At 63.5% G+C, this 17,097-nt stretch overlaps 1 protein-coding gene across 1 annotated transcript in view; it reads left to right on the forward strand.

The window, feature by feature from the left end:
• Positions 1 to 1,284: 1,284 nt before the first annotated feature.
• PITPNM3 (PITPNM family member 3) overlaps positions 1,285 to 17,097 on the forward strand; it is a gene marked incomplete at both ends in the record, with an annotated part of 48,595 nt that continues 32,782 nt past the window's right edge. The window contains 5 exons of the mRNA XM_080825599.1: positions 1,285 to 1,583; positions 1,673 to 1,829; positions 2,315 to 2,933; positions 6,532 to 6,627; positions 12,577 to 12,684. Of these exons, the coding sequence (XP_080681725.1) occupies positions 1,285 to 1,583; positions 1,673 to 1,829; positions 2,315 to 2,933; positions 6,532 to 6,627; positions 12,577 to 12,684 (1,279 nt within the window). The remainder of the gene's footprint in view (positions 1,584 to 1,672; positions 1,830 to 2,314; positions 2,934 to 6,531; positions 6,628 to 12,576; positions 12,685 to 17,097) is intronic.

A 17,097-nucleotide genomic window follows, 5' to 3' on the forward strand; every position in this document is an offset into this window, starting at 1 on the left:
CTGTGTGCCGGGGCCGTGCCTCCCTCTGGGCCCACTGCTCCAGGCGTGGGCTGTGCACGGTCTCATGGCCACTTTGCAGCCAAGAGTCCACGCCCGGACTCGTGGGGCCGCCTGGTCCCCCTGGAGCTGGATTGGATTTCTTCCGGTTATCCATGACCTGGGCTCCGGGTGCTGAGAGCCCCAGCAGACAGGCCCTCCCAGGGCTCCCCGCGTGTCCCTGAAACAGCCCAGCCCATTCGCTCATCAGTGGCGCATACAGCAGTTTGGGAAGAGTTAGGACTTGTTTCCATAGCAACCAACCCCCAACCTGCATCGGTTTCCTTCAGCGGCTTCTTCTGGCCTCTCGTCCCTCCCCGGTGGCACCCGTGAGGGCTGGGCACGGGCGGGTTGGCCCTGGACGGGCCTGCTTCCTGGACCCGTCGTGACCCAGAGGGGGGGGGTGAGGACAGGTGCATGAGATGCTCCCTCGAGAGGGCCACCCCGAGGTCTCTCCTGCAGGGGGCCGTGCCCAGCAGAACGAGAGCTTCCTTGGTGCCCAGTCCTGGAGGGTTCCCACCAAGGATGTGCCCCAGGGAACCCACTGCCCAGTGGGGCAGGCAGGCCTGGACCCAGGCTGCAGATGGGTGCTCTGATGGCCCAAGAGAAGGACGTCAGGGGCGCACGGAGGAGGCAGGCTCCAGACCCCCGCTCGGGGCCGGGAAGGCTCTACACTGATCCCGGAGCACAGATGGGATTGAGGGGAGGGTGGGGACACAGGGAGCGTGGTCGGGGCCTCCCAGAGGCCGTGTGTGGCAGGAGCCCAGAAGTCCTGGCCTCGTGATGCTCAGAGTCTGGGGGACAGGGAGCTGTGCCGGCGCGGGGCGCGGGCCCCACGGGGGTCTATGTGCACAAACGCCGGCGGAGTTCGGGCACGGTGCTAAGCCTGGTGCGGATGCTCATTCGTGCACTCCTCACAGCTGCCGCTCTGAGTGCTGTTACTGCCCCCACGTCCCAGAGTGGGAAACTGAGGCACAGCTTGGTTAGCAACAGTTACTGAGATGCCCGGCGGACGGCTGAGAGGCCTGGGATCAGAACCAGCCTCCAGGGGGAGGGTGAGGGGGACGGTGGTCCACATCGTGCTTGACTGAGGGAGAAGGCCAGGCCCTGGGGCCGGGGCCAGACCCCCGCGTCTCACTCCGGGTCCTGTGGGTGGACTCGTGGGAGCCCAGGCCGGAGCAGCGGGGCGGGATTCTGAGTGTCGTGAGACTAGGTGTGATGCCGTGCGTGTGTGCGTGTGTGATGGACATGGAGGCACGGGGGACAAGGGGCCTAAGGGAGCCCCAGCAGAGCACTCGCCGCCCCGAGGCGCACGTGGCTCGCAGGCGGTGTGCCCGCCGTGGCTTCGCGTCCAGCCGCGGGCTGGCCCAGTGCCGGATGGCCCTGCCTGGCCGCTCGGAGGCGCTGGAGCCCCTGGAGGCAGCTGGCAGGTGCCGCTTCAACCCCGGTGCCGTGTGGCCGTCACTGCAGACGCCCGGGGCCCCTCCGTGCTCTGATGAGCCAGACTTCCCGTTCCGGAGGAGAAGCGTCTCCATCCAGCACCCGCAGTTGTGTTCTGACTGCACTGACCTGTGTCTGTCCTCCCGTCCACCCTGCCCGCCCTGCCCCCTAAGGCTCAGCTGGGCCCTCTCCCCAGGAAGGCCTCTGGGCCCCCCAGCCTTCAGGGCCTCTGCCTGCGGGACGCGCTGCCCACACTGTGGGGTGCAGAATTGGCCTTCAGCGCAGCGGCCGGGTTGCTCTCGTCTGTCCTGGGCTCTTGCGAGGCTGCATCCCAGGGGCGGGGACCAATCCAGGTCGGCTCGGTCCTAACTCCTTCCCCCGGGGTGCGGTCTGGCCCACAGCCTGGCCCCAGAGGAGTCGGCCGATGCCTTTCCCCTCAGGAGGGGCTCCTGAGCTCAGCAGGGTGTCTCCCGTCAGGTGGGCTCCTGCCGCAGGTTGGGGCCACTTTGGGGGTTCCTTGGCACAGGCCGCGCATTCCCCGATGGCTCCTGTTCACGTGTCCCTCCGTTGCTGTGTCCCTGGGCCAGCCCAGTTGGGGAAGGCGACAGGTGTGGCTGGTGATGGGAGCCCGCGCCGGGGAGGCCCAGGCCCGTGACAAGGTCACAAGACTGCACGGGGCCTGAGGCGGTGGTGGGCGGCAGGAGAGAGCTCGGAGCCTGCTGGGGGTCAGGGCCTCACGGGAGCACGGGATCCTCAGCGTCCCTCTGGACGGGGAGCCTGGCCTTCCCCCTTTCTCTTTGGTCCCGATTTAGAGCTTTAAGTGAGTGTGTTGGAGGAGGCGGGACAGGAGGAGAGTCGGCCGGAGGATGTCGGGTGGGCCTTGGAGGACGTGGACGGGTCTGTGGCCTTGGGGGGCTGCCTGGAAGCTCCCGTGAGCCCTGGCTGCACCTCAGTCCTGCCGCTGTGGGGGGCCAGGGCACCGGACCCTACCGTGGGCAGTCTGGCCCGAATTCCCGAGGACGGGGTCGGAGCTACGATGCCCGTCTGGCGGGCGACAGAAGCGAGGCCCCACGAGCTTCGTGAGTTTCTGTCCTGGGCCCATAAGTGGGAGCAGGAGCCCGGGTGGGTGTTGCTCCACAGCCGAGTGGTGACGTTTCTGCGAGCGTCCACCCGTGCCGGCGAGCCGGTGTGCATGAGGCACAGAGACGGGGAGGGCGTGCTGTGGGGGCACGTGTGCTTGGGCGTGTCTTTCGGACAGGCTCGGGAAGGGCGGCCTCGGGAGGATGGCCGTCTCCCAGGAGCGCAGGTGCGCGTGGAGATGTCCACGTGGACACGGGGATACACAGACACTGACTCGCAGAGCCGGAGGGCCGGTTGGATGGGTCCCACTTGCCGCGCCGCCGCGGTCACGGACGGGCTTTGTGGCCTCGCGCAAACAGCTGCCCACACCCTCAGCTGTGGGGCGGGTCATGTGCACGCCCTCTGCCTGTGCACCCCACACGCGTGTGGGCAGGACTCACGTACACACGCTCGTTGTGTCCGGCTCCTTCTCACGGACCGACACATCTATAGGAAGGTCTCACGCCCTCATCCTGCCACTCCCCTGCAGCCGCTCCCCGCCGCTGGGACCCCCACGAAGGCTAGCCCGTCACACCCGTGGTCAGCGTGGTCCCTGGAGGGATGGTGGCCGGAAGGGAAGGATGTGGGAGGTGCCGGTGCGTGGCCTACAGATCCCGGAGCCTCTGCCCTTCCAGCTCAGGCACCGGACAGACTGGGGTGAAGCTTCCGCTGAGCCCGCCACCCCACCCGACCCTCAGGGACCAAACAGCAGGGACAGTGGGACCGTCCTGGCCGCCCAGGCTTCACCTCGTGGACCAGAACGGGTGTGCGCAGCGAGGCATGTCTGCGTGTTAGTCTAGCGTGCGTACTGCTGACCGGGAACACGTGCGGATTAAGGTGGATTCAGCAGAAGTTTAAACGACGGGGCTTTCCGGATCGCAGGCCTCTCTGCGTACGTTCGATTTATACTCAAGCACTTCTTTTTGTGGGTTTGGTGTTTTTGGTGAGGGTTATAAATGGTTTTGTTTCTTAAGTTTCTAACTCCGGCTCCTCCCGACAACGCGGGGTGCGGCGGGCTTCGTGTGTCGCTCCTGTGCCCGGAGACCGTGCTGTTCCAGGGGCGTTTCCGGTGGGTTTTTCGATTCTGTAGAGGAATCGATGCCATCTGAGCATCGAGGCGGTTTGGGTTTTTCCTTTCAAATCCGTATCCCTTTGGTTTCTTTTCTGTGTCTCGCTGCAGCTGCTGGAGCACCCCCCCCCCCACGGTGCCACCTCGCAGGAAAGACAGAGTCTGTGAGCAGGGACTGGCCGCCCAGCCCACCATGCGGCCCGCAGGGACCGGCGGGCATCGGGAGCTTCGAGGGTCCCCTCGGGGAATGTGGGTGGCCCTAGCTGGGACTCCGGGCTCCAGAACGTGCCTCCCAGCATGCCTCCGGCCTGGCTCCCAGCACGGTGCCCAGGCTGGGGGTGTGTTTGGGAGTTAGTGGTGGGTGGGGCTGGAGGGACAAGCAGGGGGCGGGGTCCCTGGGCCCACGGGGCCGGTCTCGCCCTTCGGGAACAGTTTGTGCTGTGGGATCTGGGCGTACGGCAGGGATCAGTGCCAGCTTCCTGCAGGGGTGCGGGGCACAGAGGGGACGGGGCTGCCGTGGGCTCCCTGGGGCTGTCACAGTGCCCAGCCCCGGCTCCCGAAGCCAGGGCTGGGGCAGCACCCACCTCTCCCTTGCTCATTGGCGTCTGCCGTGTGTGCCAGACGAGCTCCTCCGACGTTGCTCAGAATCGAGAAGGGACATTCGCCGTCAGGTTCCTCAATGTGCAGATGAGGAAACTGAGGCAGGGATCTTGCTTCCACAGGAAGGCGGGTCTCTCCGGACACATGACATGTGACCTGCTGGCCAGGGCTGGCGCCCTGGGAGGACCAGCCGTGCGTGCAGTTCCACTGTCTCCCCTAGACTCTAAGACGCCGTAGTCCCTACTGGTGACCAGACCTTTCCAGTCACACGGTCGGTGACCGTGCATTCTGCGTGTCTCCCGTGCGACGTGCCGTGTGATTACCGGGGCTTCTGCGGCAGGAGAGGAAGCGTGATTAGGAAACCTGTAAGGACGTTTGCCGAGAGAAAAGCCTCGCGTGTTTCCTGAAGGGCCCGCGTGCGAGCGGGTCTGTGCCGTCCGAGCCCGCGTCGCTCCCGCGCCCACCAGGACCTGGCACGTGCGCTCCTGGGCCACGCGTCCGGTTTTAGAGATGTGAAGGTGTGAGGAAACGCGCCTCTTCAAATGGGTGGAACAGGTTGACTCGGGGATCAAATCACTCAGCCGCGTAGAAGCTGCATCTCCCCAGCCTCCTCCCGTCAGAGCCGCTCGGCAGGAACGTTGCTGGCGTCTTGGGCGCGTCCTCCCCAACGTGGTGACGTGGCTGAATGTAAATTTGTACCATAACTTTTTTTTTAATTAATTAATTTATTTATTTGACACAGAGAGAGATTACAAGTAGGCAGAGAGGCAGGCAGAGAGAGAGGAAGGGAAGCAGGCTCCCTGCTGAGCGGAGAGTCCGACGTGGGGCTCGATCCCAGGACCCTGAGATCATGACCTGAGCTGAAGGCAGAGGCTTTAACCCACTGAGCCACCCAGGTGCCCCTGTACCATAACTTCTGTCGCGGATGCTTGCTGTGGGCTCACGAGTGCTGTGATGTGTCGCTCGAGGGGGACACCCTCCCCGGCAGGGGTGAGCTGTCTTCACCTTACAGTTGGGGAAACTGAGGCACGGGGGCCATGGGGGGGCTCACCTGCCCTCCCACAGCTTCTCGGGGCCGCAGCCCGACCGTGGATCCAGGCCGTCCCTCCTCAGACCTGAGCGTTTAACCAACACGCCGCCCGAATCCCTGTGCAGACACAGGCGTGTTTTCCAAACTGGCCCAAAGGAACACACCGTCCTGGCCCTTCCTGCCTCTCTCCCTCCTGGCCGTGCCCGCGGGCGTCCTTCCACCGGGACCACAGCACCGTTCCGTCCTGTCCCCGCGCGGATGCCGGGGCACCTTCCAGGCTCCGGTGTGGCCGGACACGATGGTTTAGTTGCTCCCCGATGACCCTCAGGAAAGTGACGGGGCAGGTTTCTCCCGACACCTTCATGGTTTCAGTTTGGACGGTCCCCGCTCTTCATGGGTCTGGGGACGTGTGGCGGGCGTGAGCGCCCGGGTGCCGGGAGGGAGCTCGGGGAGGGGCTCCAGGGCGACCCGGGGCGGGCGGGCAGAGGAGGGGGCCACATCCCGTGTGCGCCCTCGCCGCCCCGCAGGTGCCCGTCCCGGTCGTGGGGACCCGGCGTCCGCAGCTCTGGGCCTTCCGAGAGGCGGAGGCCATACCTGCCTCCCTTCCCAACCTCCGAGCCCGGGGCCGATGGCCGTCCGTACCCTCCGGGGCAAACTGAGGCCGTGGCGTGGAAACGGGGGTCGCGGGCTTCCAAGCGGGGCGGGGCTCAGGCCCAGGCCCCCTTCCGACTGGGCCTTGCGTGTCTAGGCTGCACGCGTGGTGTGGGCATCGGCCTCCCACCCCCGTCACCCTCCCACCACCAGGCACGGCCAGAAGCAGGCGGCCTGTGGAGAGACGCGGGCACGACCGGCCGTGACTCTCGGGGCCTCCGTACCCCGCTCCGCTGACCTTGGTGTCCCATTTTGAGCAGGTGGTGGGGCCTTCGAGAGGCCGTCGTGAACAGAGCCCCCGTCCCGCAGGGAGAGACCCGCGCCCACGCGGCACGGCCATGCCTGTCGTGATGTGCCCGGCGACCTTGGCGGCGGCCTCGACCGACTCCACTCTCAGTGTGGGGCCCGCTCGCTCCCGCCCCACTGCGGCACGTCGGAGAGGGCTGGGGAACCAACGCGAGCCGCGGGTCCGGCCGCTCGGCGAGGGGCGGGGCTGCTGGCGGCCGTCGGTCTGGGGGCGCAGGTCTGCCTGCCGCACGCCGGACACGGTCTCAGGCCGGGCTAACGGGAGTGTTCCCTCTGGCAGGTGGCCCTCCCCCGGGCGGCGGTGCCCCCTGGCCCCTGAGAAACGTGCTCGGCGACTCCGTGGAAAGCTCGGACGATGAATTCTTTGATGCCAGAGGTGAGTGGACGCTGCCGTCCCATCGTTGGCTGGATGACCATTCTAGAAGCCCCGGGAAGGGGCTCCCTGTGGGGGTTAGTGTCTCTCCCTCCTTGGACACCATGTCCCACACTCACCTGTGAGTCCCCGGCGGGGGCTCTGCCTTCACCCTTCCGCCCTCGGGGTCTCCTTGGGTGCCGTGCGAGGCGCTCGCCGGGCTGCAGAGGCCGTGGGGCGTGGCACTGCCCTCCTCGGGCCTGTGGTTTGGTGGGGAGGCCGAACCCCGCAGTGACCCCGGGGAAGGCACACTCCTGAGGGGGAAGGATGCTGCGAGTGAAACACACCAGACGTCCGATGGTGACGCGGGTCCCCGGTGAACGTGGGATGGGGGCCTGTGGTATCCTCTCCATGTGATGAGGGACGAGGGCAAGGAGACTTCCAGACACAGGGAGTGGCAGGCGGGCAGCGGAGTCTGTCCAGAATTCCCGAGGGTCCCCGTGGTCGCGCTCGCCAGGCCCACATGCGGGTGGACGAGAAGCCCTGGGGGCCTCCTCGTGCCCCCGGAGCACCCAGTCCTCATGTGGGCCGGGAAGGCACCATATGCGGGGGGTCAGCTCACTCCTGGGACGGCTGGCTTTGAAATGCCTGGCAAAACGGGGTCTTGAAAGACAGACTGTGCGTTCGTGACACTCGGGGCACTCAGGACACTCGGGACACTCGGGGCACTTGGGACACTCAGGGCACTCAGGACGTGATCTCAGCTGTGCCATTGATCGTCTCCCGGCCTCAGTTTCCCTGTGTGCTCCGTGCCTCCAGAAATGGGGAATGCCCGGTTCCGGTGCCTTCCAGGACGCCCAGCTGGGCAGGGGGAGGCTTGGCCCCAAGGCCACCCCCGAACCAGCCCCCTTGGGGCTTGTTTGCTGTCCCCACTGGTGTCCGTCTGGAGGGGCTGCCGGGGCCGCGTCTCTGTAGCAAGTAGCCTTCAGTGTGACGACAGGTGTCACTACTCTGAGGCTTAGAACGTCTGTTTCAAATACTTGGCAGTTCATCGGGGCTGGGGTTCCTGGAGGACGGGGATGGCCTGCCGTGGGAGCGCTGTGGTGTGGTGGGCGGGTCAGGCCTGCTCACCTGCTTCCCCTCTGAGGGTCCCACCTCCGCCCTGCCTGCTGTGCCTCCCGCCTGTTCCCCGCTGTGGCCTCCCCGCCCGCCGCCGCCGGTCTGCCCTCTCCCCCCCCTCCCTAGGCTCCTGGGAGCCCTGTTGTCTGCTCCCCACTGCCTAGCACCCCAGCCCTCAGCCACAGGAGCCGCCCCACAGGCTGTGGAGACCCCCTTACTTCTGGGCTGCCCCCTCCCCTCCTCCTGGTGCTCCGTGCGGTCCCCTGTCAAGGCCTTTGGAGGGTCCTGGGCTCAAGCGAGGAGTAAGGGGTGAAGCCGTCCTCCGCTGCCTGAGCTGAGCCGGGCCCCACCGGCAGCTCTCAGCCTCGGGGCCAGGCCGTGGGGGTCCAGGACTCGAGGGTCCCCTCCCTGGCCCTGTTCTCCCGCCGTCCCCTCCCCCAGCAGGGCCGTGCGTCCTCCAGGCGTCGGGGAGCCACTTGGTGGGGTGTTCGTGCCGAGCAGGCCCCTGCAACGTTGCGTCCTCCTCCTCAGTGTTCTGATGGGGAAGCTGAGGCCGCATCAAGCTGGGGTGGCGGGGCTGGAACCCCGAAGCTCAGTGGGGGGTCGGGTCCCTTTCTCCAACTTAGTACCGAGGTTGGACCTTCTGCCGTCCTCCAGCCTGCGGGCTCACGCAGGGGTTCTCTGGTGCGGCGAGAGCCCCTCACTCTGGTGGTGCAGGGGAGAGGGTTGGGCTCCGGGGGGGGCTCGGCTGTGTGTGAGGGGTGGGAGGCACTGGGGGCAGGAGAGTGGAGCAGGCTGAGCACCCAGCACCCTCTGGGCAGAAGGCCAGCTCCGTGGGCACTGTGGGCTGGGTGCGGGGGTCCAGATTCCCGACCCAGAAGAGGTGCCTCCCTCCTGTCAGTCATAGGAGATGCGGGGGCTGCAGACCAGTCCGGAGGGTTGGGGTGCAGAGCGAGGGCAAAGCCGGGGGCCGGGAGGGGCCATGGCTCAACCCCATGTCAGAGCTGGGGGCCTGCAAGGTCTTTGAGTTCAACACTGCTACCCCAATCTCCAGGCTGGAACACTGAGGCCGGAGGACTGGGAAGCTTGCTCAGGGTCGCTCAGGGTCACTCAGGGAGTCGGGCGGAGCAGGGCCTGGAATCCGCCCACCCGTCCCCTCTTTCAGTGCTTACTGAGTACCTGCGCGTCGGGGAGCGGGCGCTGCCCTCGTGTAGGGCACACGGGGCGCACGGGCACTGTCCCAGCCCTCGCGGAGCCTGCTGGTCGGTGGTGGTGGGCGGGAAGACAGCGGAGAGCAGGTGAACCACACTGACAGCTGCCGAAAATAAAATAAGGGAAAGAACAACCAAGACCACGGTGTGAGGCTGCCACAAGCCCACGGGAACCACGGCACGATGCTTTCGTGAGCCCATGGGGAGCCACAGCATGGTGCCGCCATGAACCCACCGGGAACCACGGCGCAGCTTTGTCCGGGCTGCTGTGGGTGCACAGCCTCAGGCGGGAGGGAAGGTAGTGGACAGTGCAAGCCACCTGGACCGAGGTTGGGCCGGTGACTGGCCTGTGTCTGACCCCAGGCAAGTCTCTGGGGCCCGTCATGTTGCACGTGGCAGGGGTGGGGTCATTTGTCTCAGGGACGAGTGGGACGCTGTGCCGTGGGGTGGGGGGGTGGGGGCAAAGGGGCCTCACAGAATCAGACCACAGGGGAACTCCTGACCCCTGTCCTCTCATTAAGGCTGAGAGAGGAGGAGTGGGTGCCACGGAGCTGCCCCGAGGTGTCCGAGATGGGCTGTGCGGGGACCCCATGATGGCCGTGGTGGGAGCAGGCTGGACCGCGGTGCATAGTGCCAGGGAAGGTGTGCAGTCCTGCACCCAGACGCCCCAGGGCAGGGCTCTCCTCGGTCCTGGGAGATCGGTGTCTGAGGCAGGGGTGACAGGTGGTGTTGGGCCGGTGACCATGGAAGGGGACACGCCCTCGGCTCCATGGGCTCGAGGTGGAGCCTCCCTGTGCGGGACAAGGAGTCTCGCTGCTCTGAGATCCTGCGGCCCCCGGGGTGGGAGGACGCGGAGGCCGTGAGTAAAAAAGGCGAGGACCCAGCTCGCGTCAGGGTCCGAGTCCATCCAGGGTCCGGGCTGGGCAGGGACGGGGGCTCCATGGGGGAGAAGTCGGTGCAAAAACCATCCCCCGGAGTCTCTGGGGCCGACGGTCAGCACGCGGGGCGCAGCCTCCAGCCGAGATGCAGAATCAGTAACCAGGGCACGCGTCCAGCCAGCGCTTCGTGGCCTCCGTGGGCCCTGCCGAGAGGCACGTACCACAGCGAAGGGACACAGAGCGGACAGAGTGGCTACGGGTTCCAGGTGTGTGCGTGTGCGTGCGTGCGCGTGTGCGCGTGTGAGTGCGCGTGCCTGTGCGTGTCCTCTCGGGGAGGAGCCCGCTGTTGCCAGAGTGAACGCCCCGGGCTGAGAGCTGAGAGCGGGCGGAGGGGAGGCCCAGGGACGGGAGAATGCGGGCGAGGGGCGGCTGGGGGCAGAGAGCGCGAGCTGAAGATTCCTGAAGGCAGAGTGGGGGGTGGCTCCCCAGGAGTGGACCGGGGTGTCGAGAGAGATCCAGTGGGAGAGGGAGAACGGTGAGAGCCCAGCGGGGACAGGAGGCCCTGAGCCCAGAGAGCGGGGGAGCAGGAGCCGAGCACGTGGCCAGAGCGAGGCCTGCCCTGCTGGTGGGGGACGGTGTGGCAGGGACTGCGGCAGCCTGAGAGGAGTGGGGGGCTGGGGGGGCGCGGGTGAGAATGCGGCTGCGTGGGCGGGCCGGCCGCAAGCCCAGGGACGTGGCGTGCGTCTGTGAGGACGCCGCACTTGTTGGAAAGAGAGATCAAGGGCCATGGTCTAGGAGAGGAGGGGTTCTCTGCTGAGCCCTGGGGGTCCCCGGGGCACTGACCACCTCAAACACACACACCCCATGGGGCTCTGTGCTGTTATCTTCACGGGCGGTTCTCCAGGCCCACACCTGCCTTGTGGTCGTCGTGCCCACAGACACGTTGCCTTCCTGACCTCATCTAACCCCAGGGCAGCCCCTGACGCCACGATGTGGTTTCATAGTGAGGAATACTGAGGTTCGTCAACACACGTTACCGTTTGAGGTCCGAGAGCCCGCAGATGGTGCACCCAAGGTTGAAGAGAGCCCGTCGAACCCCAGAGCGGCGCTTTTAACCCCTTGGCGGTCCTGCTCCCCCAGGTTGTACCCCCGACCACACGTGGGCCCCTGGAGCTTTGCAGGTGCAGGGCACCACCTCCTGTCCTCAGGACGGCTTGCTGGGAAGGGCTGTCGAACCAGAGCCCCGTGCAAGAGACACAAGGAACAGCTGGGGGACACGTGGGGCAGAGTGTGGACCGGAATCTGGCCGGGGTGTGCCCAGAACACAGCGCTGCCTGCCGGTGTAGACGTGTGCCTGGGGGGAGCACGCCGCCCGTGGGGAGCGGTCAGGGCGTACGTGTGGCGCCTGGCTGCGGGGGCTGGGCAGCCGACGCAGTGTGTCCAGGCCAGGCCGTCAGGATCGGAGGGCTCTCGGCACGGTGCACCTGGGTTCAAGTCCCGGTTCTGGCTGGTGGCCTCCGGCAGGTCCTGAATCGCTCTGTGCTGAGCTTTCCTCGTCTGTAAAATGGAAATGGTGCCGATCGTTGCCTTTCTAGATGGGTTACGAGGGTGAAGTAGGGGGATGTCTGTGAAGCGCGTGTGACCATCTCCGTGCGGAGCTGCCGTCCGGTAACGTGGGTGACGCCCTCCAGGTGAACTCTGGAGGCAGGAGCAGGCATCCCGGCGGGAGGCGGGGTCGGGGAGCGCGGCACGGTCCGGACCCTGGGCAGCTCCCCACGCTCCGTCTCGGCGGCGATGTGGGTCCTGTTCCCGGGTTGTCCTGAGCCGTGGGATTCTCCTCGCGGACCCGCTAACCCTGTGAGGGGGGTGCTCGGCGCCCTTCGCAGGAAGGCTCGTCCCTTTGACAGCCAGACCAGCGGACGCCTGTGGGATCGGTCTGGAGGATGCGCCCTGCTCTGGGACGGGGGGCTGCACCAGACGGGTGTGCAGCTGACATGGTACCCGGGGACCGGTGCTCAATGTGGTTGGGGAATATGGCCCCACTGACTCCTTCGGCGTCATCCCTGAGCCCTTCTGGGGAAGAGCCCGGATAGAGACGGGGCTGAGGGGGGTGTCGGAGAGGACGGAGGCATTACTGGGTTCACAAGTGTGACGTGAGAGCCAAGGGGTCGATACAGATCAAGGCCTGCTCGGAGCCCAATGTCTCCTGCCCTCCCAGGTACGGCGGAGCTGGTCCTGCCCCCATCAAACCCCAAGTGCCGGCGGCAGCCCCCTCTCATGTGGGGGAAGACTGTACTGTCTGTATCAACCAGCACCCCATGCCCTGAGACCTTTGCCCCATTGCCTCGTTGAACCCTCACGGCAGCTCTGTGTGTTGGGCGGACTTGCACCCATTTTTCTGATGGGAAAACTGAGGCTCGGAGAAGCCAAGTAACCTACCCAAAGAAAAACTGAGCAAGGGGCATGGCTTTCCTCTTCCTTGCAAACACGTTTAATTTCAGGAAATACCGCTCTTGGTGGCGGGAACGGAGACGCAGATGGGGCTTTCAGCCTCCCTCGTGACCGTCCCCTCGTCCCTTTCTTTGCCTCAGCCTGTGGGGGCCCCGTAGGGCGCAGCAGCCGTGCCTGCCTGCGGCAGAAGCTCCCGGGAGGTGTCGTTGCTGTCCGCGAGTGCTGACCCCTCCGGTAGCGGAAGTCTGCGTCCGCGGGTAGGGTCACCTGGACGCAGCCCACGTGCTCACGCCTGTCTCTGCTTCCGCCCACAGAGGAGGTGGCCGAAGGGAAGAGCGCCCTCCTCATCGGGATGAGCCAGTGGAACTCCAACGACCTGGCGGAGCAGATAGAGACCATGGGGAGGCTGGACGAGCGGCCGGGTGAGGCTCTGCTTCTGGGGTCCGGGCGCATGCACGTGTGTGCCGCAGGGGCCGGGGCGCGGGCGACGGCGGCTAGAGCTCGGGTCTCTCTGGGCGCCTCCCCGAACGCTGTGGCCTGCGGGAGCCCCCGTGGGCTCCCGTTGTGGGGCTTTCTGTGCCGGGCGGCCGAGCTTCCCTTGTCCGTGGGATGACCTCACCCGGGGGCACGCGTTCCCGGGGGCAGGGGCAGGGCCGAGCTCCGGGGTCGGCGGCACAGGTGAAGCCGGGGCGGCAGGTGGAGAGCCTCTGGGAAGGACCCGGAAGGGGAGCAGGGCGGGCCGCACCTGCTGCGGGCCGAGTGGTTGAGGAAGGAGTGTGCGGCTGGGTTGGCCCACGGGGCTTTTCATGGGCGCACCCATCAGCAGAGCAGCCCGTCCTCCCAGGCGTCCTGCCCATTTGGCCGTTTCACATCCCTGAGAGTTTGCTGAGCACCTACCGCATACAAGCGCTTGGCAGACGGAACCCAGGGGCCCACCTGGGGCCACCGCTTGTGACGGTGACGCAGGACAGGACAAGATGTAAGGGTTCAAGCTTGGGCGGAGGGTCGCTGGGGTCAGGGAAGGTTCCCGAGGACGGAGCTACGGAGCCAGGCTTCGAGGGGCGGGTGGAGCAGGTCGCTTAGTGGGAAGGCTGCGTCGTCAGAGCCTGGGTTGCATGAAGGCCGCTCTGGAAGCAGGGCCAGATCTAGAACCACCCGGGGTCAAGGGGGCTGGCCTCTGGGCGTGTCGTCCCCAGGCTAGTCCTTCCTGACCCCACTCCCCCGCGCAGAGAGCACCTCTTCCTCATTTCCCGGCCCTGTCATTCCTCACGCACGGGCTGGGCCAGGCCGTCCCCTCAGGAGGTGCTCCGTGAGATGGTCCTGGCCCAGCCCGGGAGGACGGCCGTCTTGGTGGCAGTCGGCTCGGTGCTGGGGTCTTGCCTGGAGCTGCTTCCCTCGAGCCCGTCCCCTGAGCCCTGGGCTTGGGGCGCTCACTGTGCCAAAGCTGTACTGTGAGACGGACGCACCAGGGACGGGTGGGTGTTCATCCTACAGATGGCGAACCCCAGGCTTACAGACGCTGTGTTTTGCCCAAGGTCCTGGGAGCTGGTGCCGCACCGCGCTCCATCCTTCTCCCTCGTATCCTCATTGCCAGCTGGATGGAGGTGGGCTTTGGGGCCTCTGCAGAGTAGTCAGGTCTTAAAGAAACGGCCTGGGCTACTGGCCCGTTCCCAGGAAGGGCAGGCTCCAGTCTGGTCCCCAGGGCCCGTCCAGAGGCAACGCCCCAGTTGTCACAGCCGCGCATTTGCAGACGGACCCTTGGCCTGCTCTTGCCTTCGCCCCGAAGCCTGGAGGGGCCCAGAAGGGGTCCCAGGTTCCAGCTGCTTCCCGGGACAGTGCTCAGTCGCTATAAGACAAGCCCCGCCTTGCCCTCACGGCCCCTCTGGCTAAGCTCTTCCCATCCCCGCCCCCCTGACTCAGCCTGTGCGAGCTGGGAGGGGCAGGAGCAGCAGCCAGGGCTGGGAGGGCCGCGCAGGCAGGGGAGGGAGAGCCTCAGGCGCTGTCCGTGGTCTGGGCATGAACTTGGCTCTGCGGGCAGGCAAACTCTGGGTACCTTTGGCACCTCCCTTTCTTCGTGGGCAGAGTGGGGCTAGTGCGAGCATTGGGGAGCTTAAGTGAGTCAAGACTTGCCAAGTGCGTTCCGTACCGGGTCATCACGCTTCGGGGACCAGTGCGTTCCGGCAGGTACCTGCCGGGCTCGCTGGGAGGGGTGTGCTGGGTCAGAGCCACAGTGCTGATGCTGTTTCCTCCCCATGGGCAGCCGGGAGAAGGGGGGGCAGGGGAGGATGAGGAGGGGAAACCGCCGTGTCTGCAGCCCCTGGGGACTCAGGGTGTGACTCGTTCACAGAGCAGAACACACGCATTCATCTCACCGGCTGCCCATCCATCGGCCACGACACGGGCCACTCCTGCGCTCGGTGAGGGCACAGTCCCCTGCAGGCGAGGAGGAGCGGGGGTCCCGGCCACAGTCACCCGTGCAGGAGGGCACTGAGCACGGGGCCTCGGGAGGGAGGCCTGGGCGTTACTCTGGGCAGCAGAAGCCCCGAGGACGCGTCAGGAGAAGGCTGCCCCGGAGACCAGCCTGGGCGGTCGCCGCCACCCTCCATGGTGACCCCACGTCCGTCTCCAGCTGCAACTTCTTCCCTGGGCTACAGACTCAGCTGTGGGCTAGCTGCCTGCGTGTTAGCTCTGCCTGGACGCCTGAAGCCGTTTCGTGTTCCCCGCGTTCCTGACGGCCCGTGAGGTGTGACGATTACCGTGTACACACGTGCACATACATGTACAACATATGATGTACAACACGACACGGTGTTTACTAGGTACACACGTGCAGCGCACGTAATGGGACACAACAGGCACGCTGTACACACAAGACGCGCAACACGGAGTACAATGTATCAGGTCTCTATACGGCACTTGTGTAAGTTACTATATGGCACTTTGTATACGTTCCATTGTATACGACTGTGCATGTTGATGTGCACGCATGCACGCACGTGCGTTTTCTTTTTATTATTTCTCAGGGGTTTCTTTCTCTGTTTCCCCTTCCACACTTACCTTGGAGACGTTCCAGACCCGGGTCTCCCCTTGCCCATCCTGTTCCCATTTCTTGGTCCTTGCTGGGCTCTGGAAACGTTCCTTGCTCCAACCCCATCGGTAGCTCCCCAGTTCTGTCTTCTCCAGCCATCGCCCTTCCTCTGCTCAGCTCTTCTGGGGTGTTTTTGTTTTTGTTTTTGTTTTTTTCTTTTTTCTTTTTCTTTCTTCTTCTTCTTTTTTTTAAAACAATCATCTTTTCATTTTCGTGCACTGTGATTCTTTTCCGTAACAACCTGGTATTTATCCGTGGGTGCCACGGACTCATTCTGTGCTCTGCAAGGTCTCTCTCTTCCTGTTCTTTGACGTGTCAGAGTCCCCTGGTGGGTTAGAAGTGGATGGAAATAGACCACACGCACTTCAGTGTGGGTTAATTAACCAAAGATCCTTCAGCGAGATTCTGACATGGAACGGGAGCGAGCTTGAGTCCAGTGATCTCGGGAAGCACAGCTTGCCATTAACATTGTCCAAGGAAAGTAGGTCCTGCCAAGTTCTTTTACAAACTGAGACACAATTCACATACCACATAACCCACCCTCGTAAAGTGTACAATTTGGCACTTTCTGTACAGTTTGTACATTCATGACCCTGAGCAGCCGCCATTGCTACCTAGTTCCTGAATATCTCATCGCCCCAGGAAGAAGTCCCATACCTACCAGCAGCCACTCCCCATTTTTCTCTCCTCAGAACCCTGGGATTTTGTATGCATAGACTCCAACAGTATGTGGCCTTTTGTATTTGCTGTCTGCCTTGGCATCGTGATTCCGAGACTCAGCTCTGCTGTGGCATGAACCAGAACGTCATTCCATTTTATGGCTGAATGATAGTCCCACATATGGTTCATCCGTTCATCAGCCGGTGGACATTCAGTGGTTTCCACATTTTTACTGTTATAAGTAATTCTACTATAAGTATTCAAGTATGGGTTTTTGTGGGGACACACCTGGGACTGGGAGTGCCAGGCTGCCCACGTTCCCTTCCTACCAATGTTGTACCAGAGTTCAGACCAATCCATTCTTGCCAGCACTTGTCTTTGTCTGTTGTTTGATTATAGCTGCACCAGTGGGTATGATGTGGCATATGATTATGGATTGGATTTGCATTTCCCTAATGACCGATGATGATGAACTTATGTTTATGTGCTTTTTGGTCATTGTTTATCTTCTTTGAAGAAAGTCTATCCAAATCCTTTGCCCATTTAAAATCAGATTGTCTTTCTCTTGTTGAGTTATAAGTGTTCTTTATGTATTGTGGATACTAGACCCTTATCAGTTATATGATTTACAGATATTTTCTTCCATGCTGTGGGTGTCTTTTCACCTTCTTGATAATACCCTTTAGAGTGCAAATTTTTAACAGTCTGATGAAACCCATTTTATGTACTTTCACTTTTATTATTTCTGTGTTTGAGGCCATATCTAAAAAACCATCAACTAATACAAAGTCATGAAGATTTACCCTTAAGAGTCTTATAGGTTTAGCTCTTCCATTTAGGTCTGATTCACTTTGAGTTCATTTTTATATAGAGTGTGAGGTAGGGGTTCAACTTCATTGTTTTGCCGGTGGTTAACCAGTGGTACTGGAACCATTTATTGGAAAGACAATTCTTGAATTGTCTTGGCATCCTTGTCAAAAATCAATTGATCAGAAACATAGGGATTTACATTTGGGCTCTCAATTCTATTCCACCGATACATGTGTATCCTTAGGCCTGCACCCATCATCTTGATAACTGTGCCCTT

This window comes from Martes martes (genome assembly GCF_963455335.1).
Source record: "Martes martes genome assembly, chromosome: 16".
NCBI classification, from domain to species: domain Eukaryota; kingdom Metazoa; phylum Chordata; class Mammalia; order Carnivora; family Mustelidae; genus Martes; species Martes martes.